Here is an 18,153-nt window from a genome sequence, read left to right as displayed (position 1 = left end):
GGTAAGCCATTCCTTACTAAAGGAAAACTATTTGGTAAAAACGTGTTTTTAAAATTTTTTTCTCCACAAGAAATTTCTCTACATTCCTTAATGTACAATAGAAAACTGTGAGGAAAATATTCCGTTCCAGGAATGCCAGTGGCAAAATGGTCATAGGTTATTTTGCAGCCACAGGCTTCTCTTTGTTAACGATTTGTTTAAATTTCCTCATCTTAATCTTTAAAGCCACAGCTCTTTCATCTGCACCCTTTTAGTTTCACTTATTAATTGTCTCTGCCCTTTAATTGCAAGCATGCCTGCTTGCTTCTTTGCTTAGCAAGTCATGCTCAGGCTTCAGACTCCTCGCCCTGGCAATGCTAACAACAGTACTAGTACCCCTTTGCCTTTGAGCCTGCAGTCCCCTGAGAAAAATTCTAGTGTATAACTGATTATTTTTTTTCTTCTACAGCAGCCACACAAATGTTAGTTCTTGGGGAAATAGTATCATTGCAATATGTTTCAATAGTGGAGGGGTTTATTAAATAAATCTCCATGGAATGGAAGGTCCGTGACTTGATTAGCTCTGAACTTCCATTCATTGTTGCTATTTTTGTTTGTTTTCTTTCCTTCTAACTTTATTTTTAGCTGCATTTTCCCCCCCTCAAGGGTGATTCATCGGCTGAGTACGTCTGATGTCTGATTTGTGGGTTTTGGCCATCTGAGGAAGCATTCTTACATAAGTCTCAGTAATTAATGCATTATTGTTCAATTCTCTCTTCTAAAAATTTTGTTTATGCTTGCTTTTTCTGGGCTTTCAAGAATTGCCCCTTGAACAGCTTTGCATTAATTAATATCTGGGAGTGACATGACCATTTCTTTTTTTGTTATCGTGAGGTATGTTATTGATGTGAAAGGTCAGTCAGCCTGGAAGTGGTGCACTGGCCCATATTAGATGAATATTGACTTCCCTTGAAGCCTCTTATCCTTGTATGTAAAATATGCAGTATCCTGATCCAACATTTTCTGTGAGAGGATTTTCCAAGATTGGCCATCAGAAGAATATTTGAGTTGTATCTAAATGAGATTTGTTCTAATGGATATCATGTTGAAACAACCTCTGCTTCTCAGAACTTCTTGAAAGATAACTTAATGTAATGAACACATGTAGAAAACTCATGTAGAAAATAGAAGGTTTACACTTTTCTAATTGTCCCCTGATGTGAGGGGAAAATGGAAATCTCTGATCAATAACCATCACACCTTTATTACCTCTAGTGCAACAAGAAGTAACAAGACCTCCAGGAGGTCCTTTCTGCTGCCCTTGTTTCTTGTAGCGCTCAATATATTCTCACATGCTGAGAGGCGTATCAGATTCCAAAGCATTTGGGCTGATATATTAAAGAAAGGAAGAAATATTTTCACATCTGATTCACACAGTTGATATGAAGTTAAATAACTTATGTGGCAGACATGCACCCCAGGGATATCAGTGCAGTGCAGAACTCAAAGTCTATTAGTTCTCCACTCAACTGTCATTTCTAGTAGAGAGAGATATATCTAAGGTAATGCTTACTTTTAAAGTATTTTACTGTATAGGTTTCTCTCTCTTTCTTAAATAGACTCTTCCTTGGAAACACTGTGAGAACCCATGGAACACTGACCACTGCTTCTCCAATTATACCTTAGCAAACACCACCAACATGACAAGTGCTGTGGTCGAATTCTGGGAGTAAGCTGATAATTTTTCTCTATATCATTCCTATGAATATGCAAGGATCAACTTGTTATCATTCATATGCTATCTTCTGAATTAGTTGCCAAATACACCATTCTCTTGGCTTATTCTAGACGCAACATGCACCAGATGACTGATGGATTGGAAAAACCAGGGCAAATCCGATGGCCGCTAGCAATTACTCTAGCAATTGCCTGGATTCTGGTGTATTTTTGTATCTGGAAGGGGGTAGGCTGGACTGGAAAGGTAAGATTAAAAAGTACTGTGAATACTTTTCAATTAAAAATTCCCATTTTACTCAAATATTCTGAAAATTCTTGAGGTAAGAAGCATTGGGGATAGTTTTGCTGGAAAAGCTCTGTGAAGTACTTAATTTCTATCTTTCTTGAATTGATACAGCGCCGTGTTTTTCAAAGGGCTGACTGCTGTGTAGCTAGATCTGACCACAGTCTTAGATGATATGTTCACTTAATAGACTTCTTGGCTTTGCCAGGTATAAAGTGACCTAAAAATATGTCTGCTTGTCCCTGGGATGAATATTCTAGCTAGTCTGGATAGCGACAGAGAGAGGATGCAGTGTTTTGGCTTCGGTGAGAAGCATGCATTTATTGCACAGCTCTTGCTGGGCTCGGATATGTAAGTGTTGAAGCTGTACTTCATGGAAGAGCTACCCCCTCCTTTCCTTGTACTGAATGAAAGCCGCAGGTGGTTCTTTCCACAGTCACACTTGCATGCTGTACTTCTTGGAGTCTGGCTGGTTTCTGAGTGCAAAATGGAATTTACTAACAAACTAGCAGAAATTATATTATTGACAGACCTTTCTCCAGGAATGAGAGCAGCAGCATCCGACATTGGCATATACCTTTTCCTGCCACATTGGAGAGAGGGAGAAATCTTAGGGAAGCGAAAAGCTGCAGCCATCAGGCTTGGTGGCAACTGAAGGCTTGGGTTGTAAGACCTCAGGTCTGCTGTAGAGGACTAGGGTTTTTTTCACACTGAAAGAATGAATTGTTAACTTTTGACAAGAGGGTTGTAACTGTGACCCCCACTTCAAGCTGCATGTTGAACACAACCTAGCTGAGCTCAGACCAAACCATTTCAGTTCTCCTGTCTGCAGAGAAGGTGGCAAAAGGAGGGCTGGCTTTGTTTCTTTGGAATCTGACTTGATAGTGTCTTTTTTTCGAGGGCTTTTGAAAAGGCAAGAGAGTAGGACCCTGTATATCATTACACAGATGAGGAGAGAGTGTGAAAAATACATGACCAGGTGTCTGAGAGATGGAGAAATAAACTAACAGATGTTGTTCTACAAGCAGGGTACTGGTGCCATGAACCTTGTGCTTTTGGGAGCTCCCCTTGTTGAATACAAAAAAAGAAAAGCATGAGCCCCTTGTGCAAAAATATCCTAGTCCACTATATTCCACCTTCAGGAAAATCCCCAACAGCCACCTGCCTTGTAGACATGGTGTTTAGGGAACTCTGCAGTGGGCACTCCCGTTTCCACACCAAGCTTTTCCATTGATAACTGCTTCAGTTTTAAAAGTCAGCCTCAATTGCTGCTACAGGATTTTTAGGGAGCAAATATTTTCTGAAGTGTTAATAAGCACAGATCATTCTTCCTTCGACACTTACAATGTCTTGTTTCTTCACATCAGGTGGTATATTTCTCTGCTACTTATCCCTATGTTATGCTGCTTATCTTGTTCTTCCGTGGTGTAACACTGCCTGGAGCAAAGGAAGGCATTTTATTCTATATAACTCCCAACTTCAGTAAGCTTTCAGACTCTGAGGTAAATATTCCACCATTGTAAACAAAAGTTTCACTACTAACTGTTCACCTTTCAGACATATGACCTGCTCTTCAAGTGCAGAAACAGATTTTAAAAAAAATTATTTCCTGCAATCAGGTTTGGCTGGATGCTGCTACACAGATTTTCTTCTCCTATGGTTTGGGTCTTGGTTCACTGATTGCCCTTGGGAGTTACAACCCTTTCCACAATAATGTTTACAGGTAAGCAGATGACTGCACATATTACAATGGCACTTTCCTGTCTCAGCTGGAGCTGGATTCTTTCTGTCTACTGTATCATTGAAATAAAAGTGTAGTCTCTTATCTGAATATTGTTAAATCTAACTAGGAATGAGATGTATAACTGCATTTACACTAATAGGAGAGACAGTGTGACTTGTCCAGAGTGAAATGGAACCCAAACTGTGGAATCCTAACTCATGAAATCTTTTCACAGGAAAAAAGGTTAATATGCTGATGGATAGTAGCATTGCTTTACCTACTGCTTAAAGCACCTTACCTTTATTTCAGGGACTCCATCATAGTGTGCTGCATAAACTCATGCACAAGCATGTTTGCTGGCTTTGTCATCTTCTCCATTGTTGGATTCATGGCTAATGTCACAAAGAGGCCTATTGCAGATGTTGCAGCATCAGGTATCCAATATATTTTTCTCTGAGTTGTTCAGTGGCATCAGTTATTTTTCATTTGTACGTTGTATCCAGCTGCGTCATGTAATTGTACAAAATCCCTCCCTCAAAACATTCCTCACCTCCCTGTTACTGATTGCGAAAGGGCAAGCATTGTTTCCAACCTGTCAAGGCAGCAGCAGCGAAATCATTTCCTGTCGAGCAGAAGGTCTGCCTGCCTGCCTCGTGCTCTCAGACCTCTGGTGTGCGGAGTGGTCAGCCAGAGACTCACCTCAGGCTGACGCAGTGACTACTGATGAGCACAGCTTCCAGGGGATGCCTTTACAAGAGGTGGCAGCACAGTGTGGTGCTTCAGTGCTTAGCTGTGACATCAGATTATGAGCCTCTTGCTACTGAAATTCTTAAAAACAAACTGAAAGGAGCAATGGTGGTTATTATGGTTTTGGCACCACCATTTTCAAATTCAGTTAGGTTTTAAAATTCCCTTTACTGTTTCTTGAGGTTAAACCCTTTGAGGCAGCTCCATTTCTCACCTGTTCAGACCTACGGCTATCAGCCAGATTTAGGGGACCCTTTATTATCAAAGTCATTTTACTTAGGGCAGTAAGATGTCCATGGAAGAATTCTGCTATTGTTTGCAGTTGCTTGTCTTTCTTCCAGATGAAAAAGCTTAAAGTAGCAGAGCAGATGGTTTCCCTAACCCAGCTGGTGTACCAGACACTCATTTAGCAGTTCTGGCCACAGGGAGGGATCTGATAACTGAAGGCTTGGTTGGAAGTCACTGGTGGACAAAATACATCTTACTATACTAGTAAACATATCCCATTGATGAAATATTTCCTTCATTAGAGAAGTACAGAATTTAAGCCCTAAAAATAACCTTCAATAAACTACACATAGAAAGAAATTAAGAAAAAAATTATGATGGCATGCACGGTTATCCAAAAATGCTCTGGAAAGTCAGTGGTGTGTGAAATAAGCTCCTTGGATTTATGTCTTTGACATAGATATAACTATATAAAGATGACATCTGCAAACAGAACAATGTTTTTATATCGTAAGCTCCTAAATACGTTTTAAGGCACCTAAGATAATGGACTTCTGAAAGATGCACATGATCTCCTGTGGCCACTAATTGCAAAGGCTATTTGGAAATTTGACCTTTTAATTAAGGGCTTCCATTTCTCCTAGCAAGCTCAGAACCTGATGCTTTATTTTAGTACCATGGGACATGTTGTTTTGTGATCTTTTATGCAGCTTTAGAAAACAAACAATATTAAAAGTTGTAGCTGCATTTTGGTGGAATGTATAACAGAGTGAAATTAAAAACATGTTTATCTTAAGTTTATTTTGCTTTTACTGCTGCCATTTGGAAGGCATTCTGATCATATCTGGTATTGCTAGCAAGTAATTGTTTGAAAAGCTGCATTGCATTTACTTTGACGATTCAGGGGTCTAATGTTAAAACTTCACTGGTTTGAAAACTATGTATGTCCAACCAGTTGTCACAGACACACTTACTTTTAATGAAAACTGAAAATTCAGATACCCACCCACCCCCACCCCCTCTTAGGTTGGGCATACTCATTTTATTTCTGTGAGTACTTAGTTTGCTACAAGTTTCCCTCTTAACCTGACATCAGCTGACTTCCAGATATGCCATGACAACAAAATGAGCTCCTCTTCTTTTAGTAAAAATTTATAGTCTCCTTCTAGCACTCTGCCCCCATCAGCAGTTAGTAGGAGCACAGATGAAAAGGTTTCGCTGTTCACAACTACATAGTTTATTAAAATGTGTATTTTAAGATAATTAATGGAATGGAATAGCAAATAGGAATACTATAAATGCTGGGAAGTGCCTTCTCCATTTCTGAGCTGTCTTTGTTTCTCTTCTGAATGACTTGGTGCACAGCAGATTACAGCTATCGGTAACTACTTGAGAGGGAGAGAAAGCTGATGGGTACCTGGAGATGTAACCCTGGCCGAGGATAACGTTCCTTCTCTTTGCTACATAAAGGGGTCTCTCAGGAGCAGCTTCTGAACTGCATCTAGTATTTTGCTTGCTTGCTTGGTTTTGTTTGGGGGTTTTTTTGTCATCGTTTTGGTTGGTTCGTTTTAAAAGCAAGATAAATGCACTGAGCTCTTGGTCAGTGAACACCGATTAGGCTGAAATCCCTGGTCAGATGCTGCACCCATGGTTGAGTCATTCAAGTGAACCTAAAGCCTACACAGCAACAGGAGCAGATAACTACAACACCCAATCAATCACATTGACATTTTCTCTCCTGTTTCTCCTACCAGGCCCTGGACTGGCATTTCTAGCTTACCCAGAAGCAGTGACACAATTACCAATTTCTCCTTTGTGGGCAATACTGTTCTTCTCCATGTTGCTTATGCTCGGAATTGACAGTCAGGTAAAACGTGTAAAAATTAACGATGAAGGTAAATTTTCTGCAACTGCATGATACAAGGTTGGCCTCTCTCTGTGCATTCTGCACTGCCAGCTGTTAGTGGAGCGGAATGGTTTCTGGAATAATCAAATAAATAATAGGAGGTACTAAGGAGAGGAAAAAACAAGCAGTCTGGAATAGTAAAAAACTGATACTAAGACACTTTTGCTTTTTTACAAACTGTTGGAAGCATATACAAAATGTGCAGAAAATTTATTCTGCAGACAAAAGGAACTTTCTTTGAAATCTTAACTGATCACAATATTAAAAATACCTCTGCAATGTTCATCAATGTAGGAGACACTGGGATATGTTTTACAATATTTAGATGCCACAAATATTTTTGAAAGGCAACTTCAGAATACACCACATGGAGTAAAAAGTTGCAGCACACTTTCCATTCTAAACATACAAACGTCAGGAGCAAATTCAGGAGGCAGTAGGCTTGTTCATGAGGACATTCAGCATCTTACTGTGTTCTGAAATCACTCCCTAATGGTAAGGATCAAATCTTTATTAGTTCAGGCCTTAGTTAAGAGTTATAGATGGTATCTGGCAACTGGAAATTAATGGGAAGGCACAACCTAGAGGTTCTGCAAATCCAAGAAAGGTATTCTCCGGAGTTACCGTCTAGATTAAATAATTAAATAATCACATCATGCAATCACTTAAAAACTGTCTATTTCAAAATGAACAAGAAAACACACAGAACAAGAAAAAGCACTTTAGATGCTAGAAAGGACTGTATCCAACAAAAGCATTCATTGATCAATAATAATTTTAATACAGATAGCAACTATATTGTAAGCACTAAAGAAAGCACTCTGTCTTATTTTGCAAAGCATACCTTGAGGACTTCTTCAGGGACGTCCCTTCTGCCTGCTGAAATGTTTGGTCATTCATGTTTGACCAGTCATAGGCAGATGTGTTAATCTGCTTGCAAATAGTTACAGCTGTCAAGCCAGCACCTTACAGTTATTTGCACAGTCTTCATAGCACATAAAAAAATGTAAGAATTGCTAGCTTAATACTGTACTAGTCTTTCAGTAGCAAAGATCCATCATTTTTTACAAATACGAGTTGACTTCAGCTTGTGAACCAAAATACAAAAAGACCAAGAGGGCATTTTATCCTGCAACATGCAAGGAAGCTGGAAATGCATGTTTTCCATTTCTTTGGTTTCCAATAAGCTTCAGGCTTGACATTAAAACCTATTGCTTAGTCTGGGGGGAAACTACTGTGAAATTAATTGGGTCAAAAATATTCTTGAAAGAACTTGTCTCTAGGCAACTAACAGCTGAGGAAGGTAGTCTAATATTATTAAAAAGAATATACATCTACAGGCTGTCATGCTTTCTTAGTTTTCTGTCTATCAGTGAAACATTTCATACACTAGAATTTATAGGAACTGTAACTATTGGTTAAATTCTGATTGCACTGCTAGAAATTAGTACTTTACATACCTTCTGTTTTTCATTATTTCAGCCATCGTAACGATAAAATTTAATTTGAATATATAAATACAGAAAAAATCTGAAGTATAGCCATGCTTTCCATTTGGAGGACCACATAATCAGCAACAAACTTTTCTGGGGATACAAAAATTATTTGATTATTACATATGAGAATCTATCTTGTGTCTTTAACCTTCACCCCAAAGCATCAATCTGATTAGACTTCTGTGTCTATTGGCTTTCACGTACGTGAGTACATCACAGAAAGGAGAAGTGTAAGGTTTTGAAGGATCTAGGGGTCAGAGCCTTCAGCTGTATGTGTATCTTTTTCTATCACAAGAACGAGCACTTTATGTTCATAAAGCCCATGCTATAGTTCATAGTTTTGAATCTTGAGAGTTTTTCTAGCTGGAAGCCTTCATGCACAGATCTTTTTAGACAGAAACAAGTATATTCAGAAGCACTGCTTCCACTGAAGCCATGCGAATTTTCATTTATCATTTAACGGATGCAGTGTAGGCCAGTGATGGGTGCTACTGAAAACTCCTCCTCTAAATGTAATCCTGCTGTTGTATTGCATTGCGTTGTATTTTATTTCTAACTTGACTTGCAGTTCTGCACTGTGGAAGGATTCATAACAGCTTTGGTGGATGAATTTCCGAAGTTATTGCGCAATCGAAGAGAACTCTTCATTGCTGCTGTATGCATTGTTTCCTATCTGATAGGGCTGTCCAACATTACTCAGGTATGTTCTGTAGAGGAACGGCTGACATACAGCATCCGTTTTATTTCTCCCTTCCCCTGCTCCAACCAGGAATCACTGCCAGCCATTGAAGTGGCAGGGATCTGTTGTCAACACTATCTGCAGACTTCAGGAAGCAGACTTTAACTTACAAGAGTAAAATGCCTGTTCGCCGTGTGTGCAGTTTGTCCTGCTTCATGGTTCGGGTGGCAGTAACCTACGCATGGCTACAGTCTGTCTTACAGGCCAAGAAGTGGTGTCCAGGGGTGTTCTCCAGGGCTTCCTGTGGTCTCCTAGCTGGGGAACGATTTTAGGGAAATGGTTAAAGTATTGAACAAAAAGGAATAAAGTGAAATTAAACTGGTTAATTGAAATCTAGCAGTAATCTAATTTTTGTCAGTATTGACCTCAAGCGTTGTAAGACTACTTAACTTTAATTGATTTACATTAATATGTCCCTAACCTATTCACCACTGTTACTTTCTAGCTTGGATTTTAATCTGTCTTGAAATTCGAGTCCTTACTATTTATTTTAACACTTCTTTTATGTTTTAGGGTGGAATCTATGTGTTTAAGCTTTTTGACTACTACTCTGCCAGTGGAATGAGTCTTTTGTTCCTTGTATTCTTTGAGTGCATCTCAATATCCTGGTGCTACGGTAAACAATATGTTTCTATTTTTCCTGTAAGTTTTGCACATCGTAAGGATACTTCATTTACTGATTTTTTTTTCTTTTGTGTTTGCACACACTGAGGGTGAAACTGAGCTTGGCCTTGGTTTATATGCATACTATTTCCACCGAGGGCTCAAAGTTGGCTTCTGGAAGGTGCTTCTGCCTCTTTAAACCACCCCCTGTATAACACTGGAAGTCATTAGGTGCTAAGCGTTTCAGGAACACTAAATAGGTGACATCTCCCTCTTTTTTTTTTTTTCCCGTCCCATTCCTTGGAAAGGCCTGGATCTTCAGAGGTGGTAGGTACTGCTGTTCTCAGCATCATGACTTGGGTCTTTTGGACTTTGGAATGTTTCGTTTCCAGAAATTACTCTGTCACTCTAGGATCTTGCAGTCATAGCCAGTGAGAGCCAGGCTTCTTGCTCAGTTTTATCTAACATAATTGGCCTAAAATATCCAGAAGTCTGGACTGGCAAGCTCTGGGTATAAAGATTAATGAATACGTATCATATTCTTGCAGAGTATTTGTACATTTGAGCTTAGTTCTCCGTTAGCTAGTCCAAAAACCTACTCCCATGATTACTGAGGTACTTCAGCTCTTAACAAAATTAAGTCCAAGCTAGATAACTGGAGTCTTTCTGCTGTCTTTGAATGGGCTTAAGAGTCTGGAACAGTATTTTATAGAGGAGAGATACTGAATATGAATCCAGCAAATGCAAATGGAAAAATACACCAGCTAAATAACAAAGAAATCAAAGGTCTAAATAGTAAGATAGATGTATCTTTTAGAAGATGATGGAGTGCTAGGAGGTAAGAGCAGCAGCAGAAGGGCTACTCTTTGATTTCGTATGCAATTCTGCATGTATATGGTGTGCACATACACACGCAGAGTCAAGCTAGTTAACTCTAGGATGTTTTGTGTGGTTTTTTCATTTAATATGTAAACTATTATTCTAAATCTCTCATACTAATAAGACTTGGAGTTGAAATTAACCAAGGGCATTTGTCACATCTGACCTTCAGATGGTACAGACTTACTGTCGTGGTTTAACCCGGAAGGCAGTTATCACCACACAGCCGCTTGCTCACTCCCCACACCACCCCAGTGGGATGCAGGAGGGAATTGGGGGGACAAAAAAAGTAAAATTTGTGGGTTGAGGTAAATACAGTTTAACGGGACAGAAAAGGAAGGTTAATAATAATAATAATAGAATATACGAAACAAGTGATGCACAACACAATTGCTCGCTACTGGCCGACCGATGCCCAGCCAGTTCCCAAGCGGTGGCCTCAGGCAGCTTTCCCTCCAGTTTACATGCTGACCATGATGTCCTGTGGTATGGAGCAGCTCTTGAGTCAGGTGGGGTCAGCTGTCCCGGCTGTGCCCCCTCCCAGCTTCTTGTTCCCCCCAGCCTGCTCACTGGTGATGTGGGATGAGAAGCTGAAAAGTCCTTGACTCAGTGTAAATGCTGCCTCGCAACAACTGAAACTTGTGTGTTATCATCATTATTGTCATCATCAATCCAAAACACAGCACAGTACCAGCTACTAGGAAGAAAATTAACTCTATCAAAACTGAAACCAGGACACTTCCTTAGCCTTTGCATGGGAATAAGTTTGCTGTCACTAATTAATTAATTATGATGCGGAGGAATGAGAAAAATGCTTCTTGGTGCTTCTGAGTTTGCACATTTCTTTCCTATGCAGATAAGTGAAAAGTTATGTCGGGGTCTGTATAGAGCTTCCAAATACACCTCCTCATTTATGACAGTGTCTCTCAAAACCACTGAGCTTTCATTTGAATCAGTTATCTAATATATTCTATGCTTTTTCTTATTTCAATATTTAGGTGTTAATAGATTTTATGACAACATCCAAGAGATGGTGGGATACAGACCCTGCATCTGGTGGAAACTCTGCTGGTCGTTTTTCACTCCTATCATTGTGGCAGTAAGGAACAAACTTTTATTATATGATTTAAAGGAGGTGAATGAGGTGGCCTATGTGCGACAGCATTGTCATTTCCACCCCCGCAGGTTCATGTTAACTCTGACCCCATTCCTTTTTTAAGGATTTGAGCAATTCCATTGAAGGCAATAGGCAAAACCCAGTGTCGTTAGAGGAAGCCTGTGACCAAAAGAAAGAAGCCTTGCACAATTTCAAGATTTGTTTTAGTCCTCAGGAAATGGTAACTAGTCAAGAGTTTCATTAGCAGACACAGGAAACTGTAAGAAGCAAATTTTGACCATTTCTTGTATTCTCCATTTCTTGTATTCTTATATAAAATTTGGCAATCCCTCCAAAGTTTTCCATATACACAAGAACACATTCATTTTGTAAACTGTCACAGGCACTACTCCAGTAACAGACTAGGTTTATAAGATGATGTTCTTCTTTCATGGGATTCTGCGGCATATATTACCCAGTTTATACTATGTTGCTCCTGTTTTTTCCTGGCAAACCTTGCAAGGATTTTGTACACCAGAAACCATAGTACAGTCTTTTCCTCATTCTAGACTTTATCCAGTTAAGCTCATGCAGTACATTTTGCAATAATAAGCAAAGAAATGTAAATTTACTACACATAAAACCTGTGATCAAGTAGACACTGTTTACACATGACACAATACTTCTCGCTCACTGATATTCCCATATAGGCGGCCATAGAAAAGCAAAAAGGGGCACTAAAGAGAGGCACAGATATGTGCTTATATTGAGGGTTCCTTGATTCATCTCTACCCAGGTGAAGAGGTCTTTTCATTTTTCTGAAAACAAGTGTTCAAGAAGGCATAAAAGAGTGCATTTTGTTTATTTTAATGGTATAGTAGGAAGATGACCAACACTGTATGTAAAATTTACCAGATTTCTTCTGTCTTGTAAAGTCTTCAGCAGAATTTCTTGTCCAGTGCAAGTTCAGAGGTGGTGTTGATGTGCTAATAAAATCTGCCTCTCTGCATTCTCCTCTCTGGGAACATGTTCTGCACAAGGCCCAAACCTGGGATCACAATGAGCTGCTTGCTTTGCTGGCCAGTTTAGCAGGTCTCCCTGGTACAGTTCGTTTTAGACATTTGAAACAGGCCAGGATAGGAGTCTCCCTTGGGAACTCAAAGGAAAAAATACCATGTCTGCAGGTCATCTGTCTGAAACCAACACAAAAGCAACCCAAGTGCTGCAGATCAATGGTACAGTATACATGCATATGCAGGTATTTTTTTCCCCAGGACCCCCATCTTTCCCAATAGCCCCTTCCCTCTGATTTTGTGCAGGTTATCTGAGGACTCTGCTAGTACCAGTGGATTCCCCGTACCAGCATACCTGGATAATCTGAGATGCAGGTTATGTATGTGAAAATACAGTGTTAACTCGAAACATGATGATTAGTTTTGGTAAGAAGCTTCTTGGGAAGCTGTCTCCTCATCTCTTGTTATTGAAAAATTCAAAGTGGTTTTTGAATGTCATAGGATACGGTCTGTTATACACGTAGATCTGTAGCCGCTTACTGAACCACCGATTCCATTCTGACTGGCCTCATTTTCCATTACGAGTTTGTTCAGAGGATCTCAAAAATATCAAAGCCTCTGCACCAAGCACTTTTAGGTGATGATATTCGAGGGGTCAGTGCACAGTGTGGCTTTAAAGAACACTTCATTGCTTATTCAGAGCCTCTAAGAGTCTGTTGCTGACCAGTAGAGTAAAGCTGTACTGGTACTATTATTCCAGTAAGAAAGCTAGTGGAAACAAGCAAACAAATGACTTCACAGTTTCAAAATTACTGTTCCATTATTTCCACATTCCCACACTAGAGATAAGCTCGTGGGGAACCGGTCAGTGCAGTGGGCTGACGTTTGCCTATTTTCTGCAACCTCCATCCAGAAGACTGACTGCAGGCCCGATCTACAAGCCAGTGCCTGGTGGCCACCACCAAGGACCAAAGGAACCCATTTCTCCTTGCCTGGATGTAAATGCAGGCTTGAGGTTCAAGTCAATCCAGAAAAACTCTTGAATACAGATCACTCTGGAAATCTCATCCAAATCTCCTTTTCCGCTGTATTTTGCAGGGAGTATTTATCTTCAGTGCTGTCCAAATGACTCCACTCACAATGGGAAGTTACGTTTTCCCAAAATGGGGCCAAGGGGTTGGCTGGTTCATGGCTCTGTCTTCTATGGTGCTGATACCAGGCTATATGGCATATATGTTTCTAACTCTGAAAGGCTCCTTAAAACAGGTAAGTCTCTCTTTAGCCTGACAGCATGATTTCATCTTGCAAGACCTGTGCAGTGATAAAAGATTGTTGGGCCATTACTCCCTACTATATATTTTCTGTGACCTCACTTGCTTAGCCCAGCTGTTTTTATGTTTTTCAGCTCAATGCAAAATAAGTACCAACCAGACAAAAGACAAGACAGTGTTTGTACCATCTGTTGTTAAACATAATTCACTGCGTTAAATGTGGTCCTTATCTCTGGGCTTTGACAGTTCCAGACACTTTGCATCCCAGTTCCTTACACCTAGAAAACAAAGTAGCAGTTTACAAAATATGTAAATTTGTCCTTATTAACACAGGACATGCTGTCATGTATCAAGACAGGTGATGCTGTAAGGAATCGGGATCAAACTGTTAGGACTAAACCCACATAACTCCTGCTTTGAGTCTGCTCGCGCTGACCCTATTTAGCATCTCCTTGCAATGTGATCAAAGATCCGAGTCCCTGTTCTGCTTTACACCTAAGTTACACCGTCTGCCTTGTTCCACTGAAGCTGAGAGCAAGTGCATCTAACATCTTTGGAACGCATTTTATGATTATGCTGCACTTCCCTTTAGTCTTTATTTGAGGGATTTCTGTCAACAGTTACTTCATGAAGAACATTAGACGCCTTTTTCTCATTGCAGTGTGCTCCGAGCCTCTCCCCAATTCCTTATTCTGTTTGTTAAAAGGAGGTGACACCTCCCACGAGAGAGGTGTTGCATGGCTTAAATCTGGTTTAAGGTCCTCAGGGAAATGCTGCTACAGGAGTGTGAGATGTTAATAAGGTTGTTGACCCATACACTGCTTAATCCCATACCATTGCCATACCTGATTTTATTTAAATCTCGGTACATCCTCAGTTTTCCCTCTCCAGCCGGTAGTATTGCGTGCATAACAGACACTTCTTCAGTGCAAGTATTGAAACATGCATCTCTGTCCTCTGTGCTTCTGGGAACCAAAGACTGTCAAAATGAATTTGTCAGAACTTCTGGAATATTCTAAAATTTGCTGACAGAGCCATCTTTGCAAAGGGACAGATGATCTTAGGCAGAACTGATGAATTGCTCAGATTTTGATCCAAATATTTGTCTTCAACAAATTTTAAAAGACTCTGTTATCCTCCAAAGACATCTACAAAAAGATGTAGGGGGGGGGGGGGGGTTCCGCTGCTTCTTCTTAGCTCCTATGATTTGAATATCTTTCCCTTAATCTTATGGAAACATTTACAGGGAAATGGAGAATTGTTGCTCTAAAATACAGCTCCTCCTTGGGCAGAGTTGTATAAGACCACAGTAAAAGTGCCTCAGCTCAGTCTTGCTGTGGATTAAGGTCTTTTTTTAAAGCATTGACAAGTGATCATTTGATGCTAGGAGGAGCCTACACCACTCCCAGGCTTCGATGATCACAACCAGGCTCTCCTTGATACGGATGGGAGCCAGGCAGATAAGCTTCCTTAACGGGGAACACAAAAGGACTAGGAAAGATGGATTAGAAATAAAACAATGCTAAATACAAGTCTACTTTACCTGTTGTATCCTTGGACGTAGTAACTCCCAGAAGCTGCAGCCAGTACCCTCTAATCCCGTCTTCTCCCTGGGGACGTCGCGGTCACTTCTAAGGTCCAGCCTTGAGTCCCTGCTGCCCACCGCAAACTTGCAGCCCCTGGGCTTGACCTGTGGGCTGGCAGCGTCTCTCCGGGCCTGTCCCAGCGGCAGGCTCTCCTCGGTTCTTGCCTCTAGGCATGCTCAGTTCTTACTGTAAAATGGCACCTACCATCTCGCATGTGTCCTTTCGACCCTTGGTGTCAAGTTCAGAACACAGCTGAAACTGGGTTTTACTACACGTGACTTACTGCCTTTTTGGTCCTGCAGGAGACTGACAGAATTTTTCATCTTAGCTCTAACAATTAGACAGAAGATTTTAGGATTGCATTTTAAAAAAAGAATGGTTAGAAATTTTTTTTTTTTTTCCTGTCTCACATTTGTTGCTGTTCTTTAAACAGCGCATCCAAGTAATGATTCAGCCGAGTGAAGACATCACTCATCCTGAAAATGGGCCAGACCAGGCCCAACAGAGCAACTCAGCAAACAAAGAAGCCTACATCTAAACTTCTGTATTGTAAAAGTACCAACACTACTCCAGAAAAACAAAAAAAAATGGTTGAATATGACCACAAATTTATGTCTGAGAATATAATTACCTACCTCTAGTGGCAAAAAAAAAAAAAAGAAAAAAAAAAGAAAAAAAGAAAAAAGGTCATCTCCACTATAAGGGAATCGCCATGGGTATGATCCAACCATCGTGCGAGCTCAGATGTTGACAGTGTTTTGTGTTCTCTGGCAATCCACAGACTGTTAATGTTTTTATCCTTTCACAATAATAGTTGCATATCTTGGAATTTGTAAATTGATGTGCCAAGACCTTTTTAATCTACCTTTTAGCACGACTATTTGAGGTTTTGTGCTGCTGATTTTTAGTAGTTTATCAATATTTCTTACCGCTGAATCCCAAGACTGTTATTTCTGACTTTGCAGGAGTAAAATTAAGTTTGGAATTGTTTTGTACAAAAGAATGAAGTATTTTGTAAACAAGTGATTTCCAGTGAAAAAGTCTGCCCTTAAACCTTGTTCCAGTTGTGGCTATTTGAGGGGGAGGAGACTTCCTTCAATTAACAGTAGACACAGCCTTTATAAACATTCCGAGTGCAAATTAAGTCACGTGGCTATTTGTGGCGGTACAGCGTAGCACAGCTGCAAACACTGGCTGTACTTAGCCTTTCAGGATAACTTTCAAATAGCATCAAAAATGTCTTTAAAAATACATATACCGTTTCTTAGAAAAAGAACGTATCTTTGGGAACCAATACAACATGAATCGCAGACGTTAGAGGCAAAAATATTACTTCTACCTTTTTTAGCAAAATGAGAAGTAATATCCAAGAGCTTTTAAAGATTCCCAGGAGTAAAAGAAATACAAATTATTTGCAATTCAAGCTCAGAGAGCGTGAGCTTTTACTATGCTGTTATTATTTTACTGTTATTGCGTTGCCACCAAAATAGAAACCAAACCGATGGCTTAAAGATTGATGTTTGTCCTTGGAGTTCTAAAGTAGGGTTTAAGTCACAACCGTTATTTTTAATCTGTTAAAGGACTTTAACAGTTTCTAATAAGTGAATTAAAAAAATATGGATCGTTAGCACTTTGAAAACAGTTTTGGTTTTATTTACATATTATTTGTGGTGATGAAGGCATGAGAGAAAGCTATTTCAATAATGCAAAAGTCTCCACTTTGGGCTCAGCCTGCATTTGCCACACAGCTCGAAAGCCCCCACCGCAGGTGGCGAGCACAGCGGTTGGCCCTGCACGGTATTTCTCGTTTGGCAGCTATATGACAGGCACAAAGGAGTATGGAAAATGCAGTAGTTGATATTTGATTGTAAATGACTGTGACAGAACTGTGCAATGAAACATGCTTTTCAGCAATTTTTTGTGCAACGTACAATGTTAGATAGCACAATTTATGTAGAACTACTACGTGAAAAACATGTTAACTGTGAATGTTGGGTTTTTTGTTGTTTTTGTCTGAAGGTGACAAACATGTTCTTGCAATAAGGTATTATTCTCAGAATGTCAAGCACATTATTGTAGAAATAATATATATATAATACACATGTATTTCAAACTACATCATAAAATCTCAGAGTATGTTTGGTAGATTCTAAACTGTTTCATACATAGATCAATTGTAAAATATTATGAGATCTAAGCTACATCCTAAACGGCTATAGCTGAAATGCAAAAGTCCTGTAAGTCTTTGGGATTTAGAGGAAACCTGTACATCCTACACAAACATTATACATGACGCATACGCATTATAATTGTGAATTTCATTAGACTAAGGATAAAAGTTCCAACTTTCTCTTTATTGTTTAATGTAATCAAGTCCCATGTTGTTCTAAGAAAAATGCAGTATTTAATGTTTGATTGTAAACAATTATGACAGATGTTTGACAGACCTGCTCTTTAGAAAAAAGCTGTACAAACGTTATCATATAGCACAAAATAGTGTTGTAGAACTACTGTGTGTAAACTGTGAATAGCTGTATCTTTTTTGTAGTACTTGCCCTGAAAAGAAGATTATTGTATGATCATATATGCTTTTTGCAATAAGGAAATATCTGAACACCAAGCAAATCTATCTCTATATAAAAATATATATGTAATATATACATATTCAAAAATATATACAGAGCCTGTTTAAAAGAGTACAGTATTATTTAGTAAATTGCAACCTGTTCTATGGACCAAATGTAAAATATTTATAAATTAAGATGCATTTTAAATGTCTATAAACGGTGTCATAATTAAAGCACGATTGTTATGTAAGTTTCCAAGAGTTTAGAGGAAAAAAAATAAAGGTTATATTATACATTAAA

The 18,153-nt window shown here is 39.4% G+C and overlaps 1 protein-coding gene across 2 annotated transcripts in view; it reads left to right on the top strand.

Annotated features, from left to right (window-relative positions):
* Window positions 1–18,153, top strand: part of SLC6A1 (solute carrier family 6 member 1) — a 61,111-nt gene extending 42,958 nt beyond the window's left edge. For both annotated transcript variants that reach the window (XM_055806264.1, XM_055806265.1), the window contains exons 5-15: window positions 1,599–1,708; window positions 1,828–1,960; window positions 3,367–3,501; window positions 3,619–3,722; window positions 4,032–4,156; window positions 6,452–6,564; window positions 8,668–8,799; window positions 9,352–9,454; window positions 11,319–11,419; window positions 13,528–13,695; window positions 15,720–18,153. In XM_055806264.1, coding sequence (XP_055662239.1) covers window positions 1,599–1,708; window positions 1,828–1,960; window positions 3,367–3,501; window positions 3,619–3,722; window positions 4,032–4,156; window positions 6,452–6,564; window positions 8,668–8,799; window positions 9,352–9,454; window positions 11,319–11,419; window positions 13,528–13,695; window positions 15,720–15,824 — 1,329 coding nt within the window. In that variant the 3' untranslated portion in view covers window positions 15,825–18,153. The remainder of the gene's footprint in view (window positions 1–1,598; window positions 1,709–1,827; window positions 1,961–3,366; window positions 3,502–3,618; window positions 3,723–4,031; window positions 4,157–6,451; window positions 6,565–8,667; window positions 8,800–9,351; window positions 9,455–11,318; window positions 11,420–13,527; window positions 13,696–15,719) is intronic.

The sequence above is a fragment of the Falco peregrinus genome, chromosome 5, assembly GCF_023634155.1.
Source record: "Falco peregrinus isolate bFalPer1 chromosome 5, bFalPer1.pri, whole genome shotgun sequence".
Lineage (NCBI taxonomy): Eukaryota > Metazoa > Chordata > Aves > Falconiformes > Falconidae > Falco > Falco peregrinus.
Note: the sequence above shows the minus strand (reverse complement) of the source record. Positions and strands in the feature narration are given on the sequence as shown.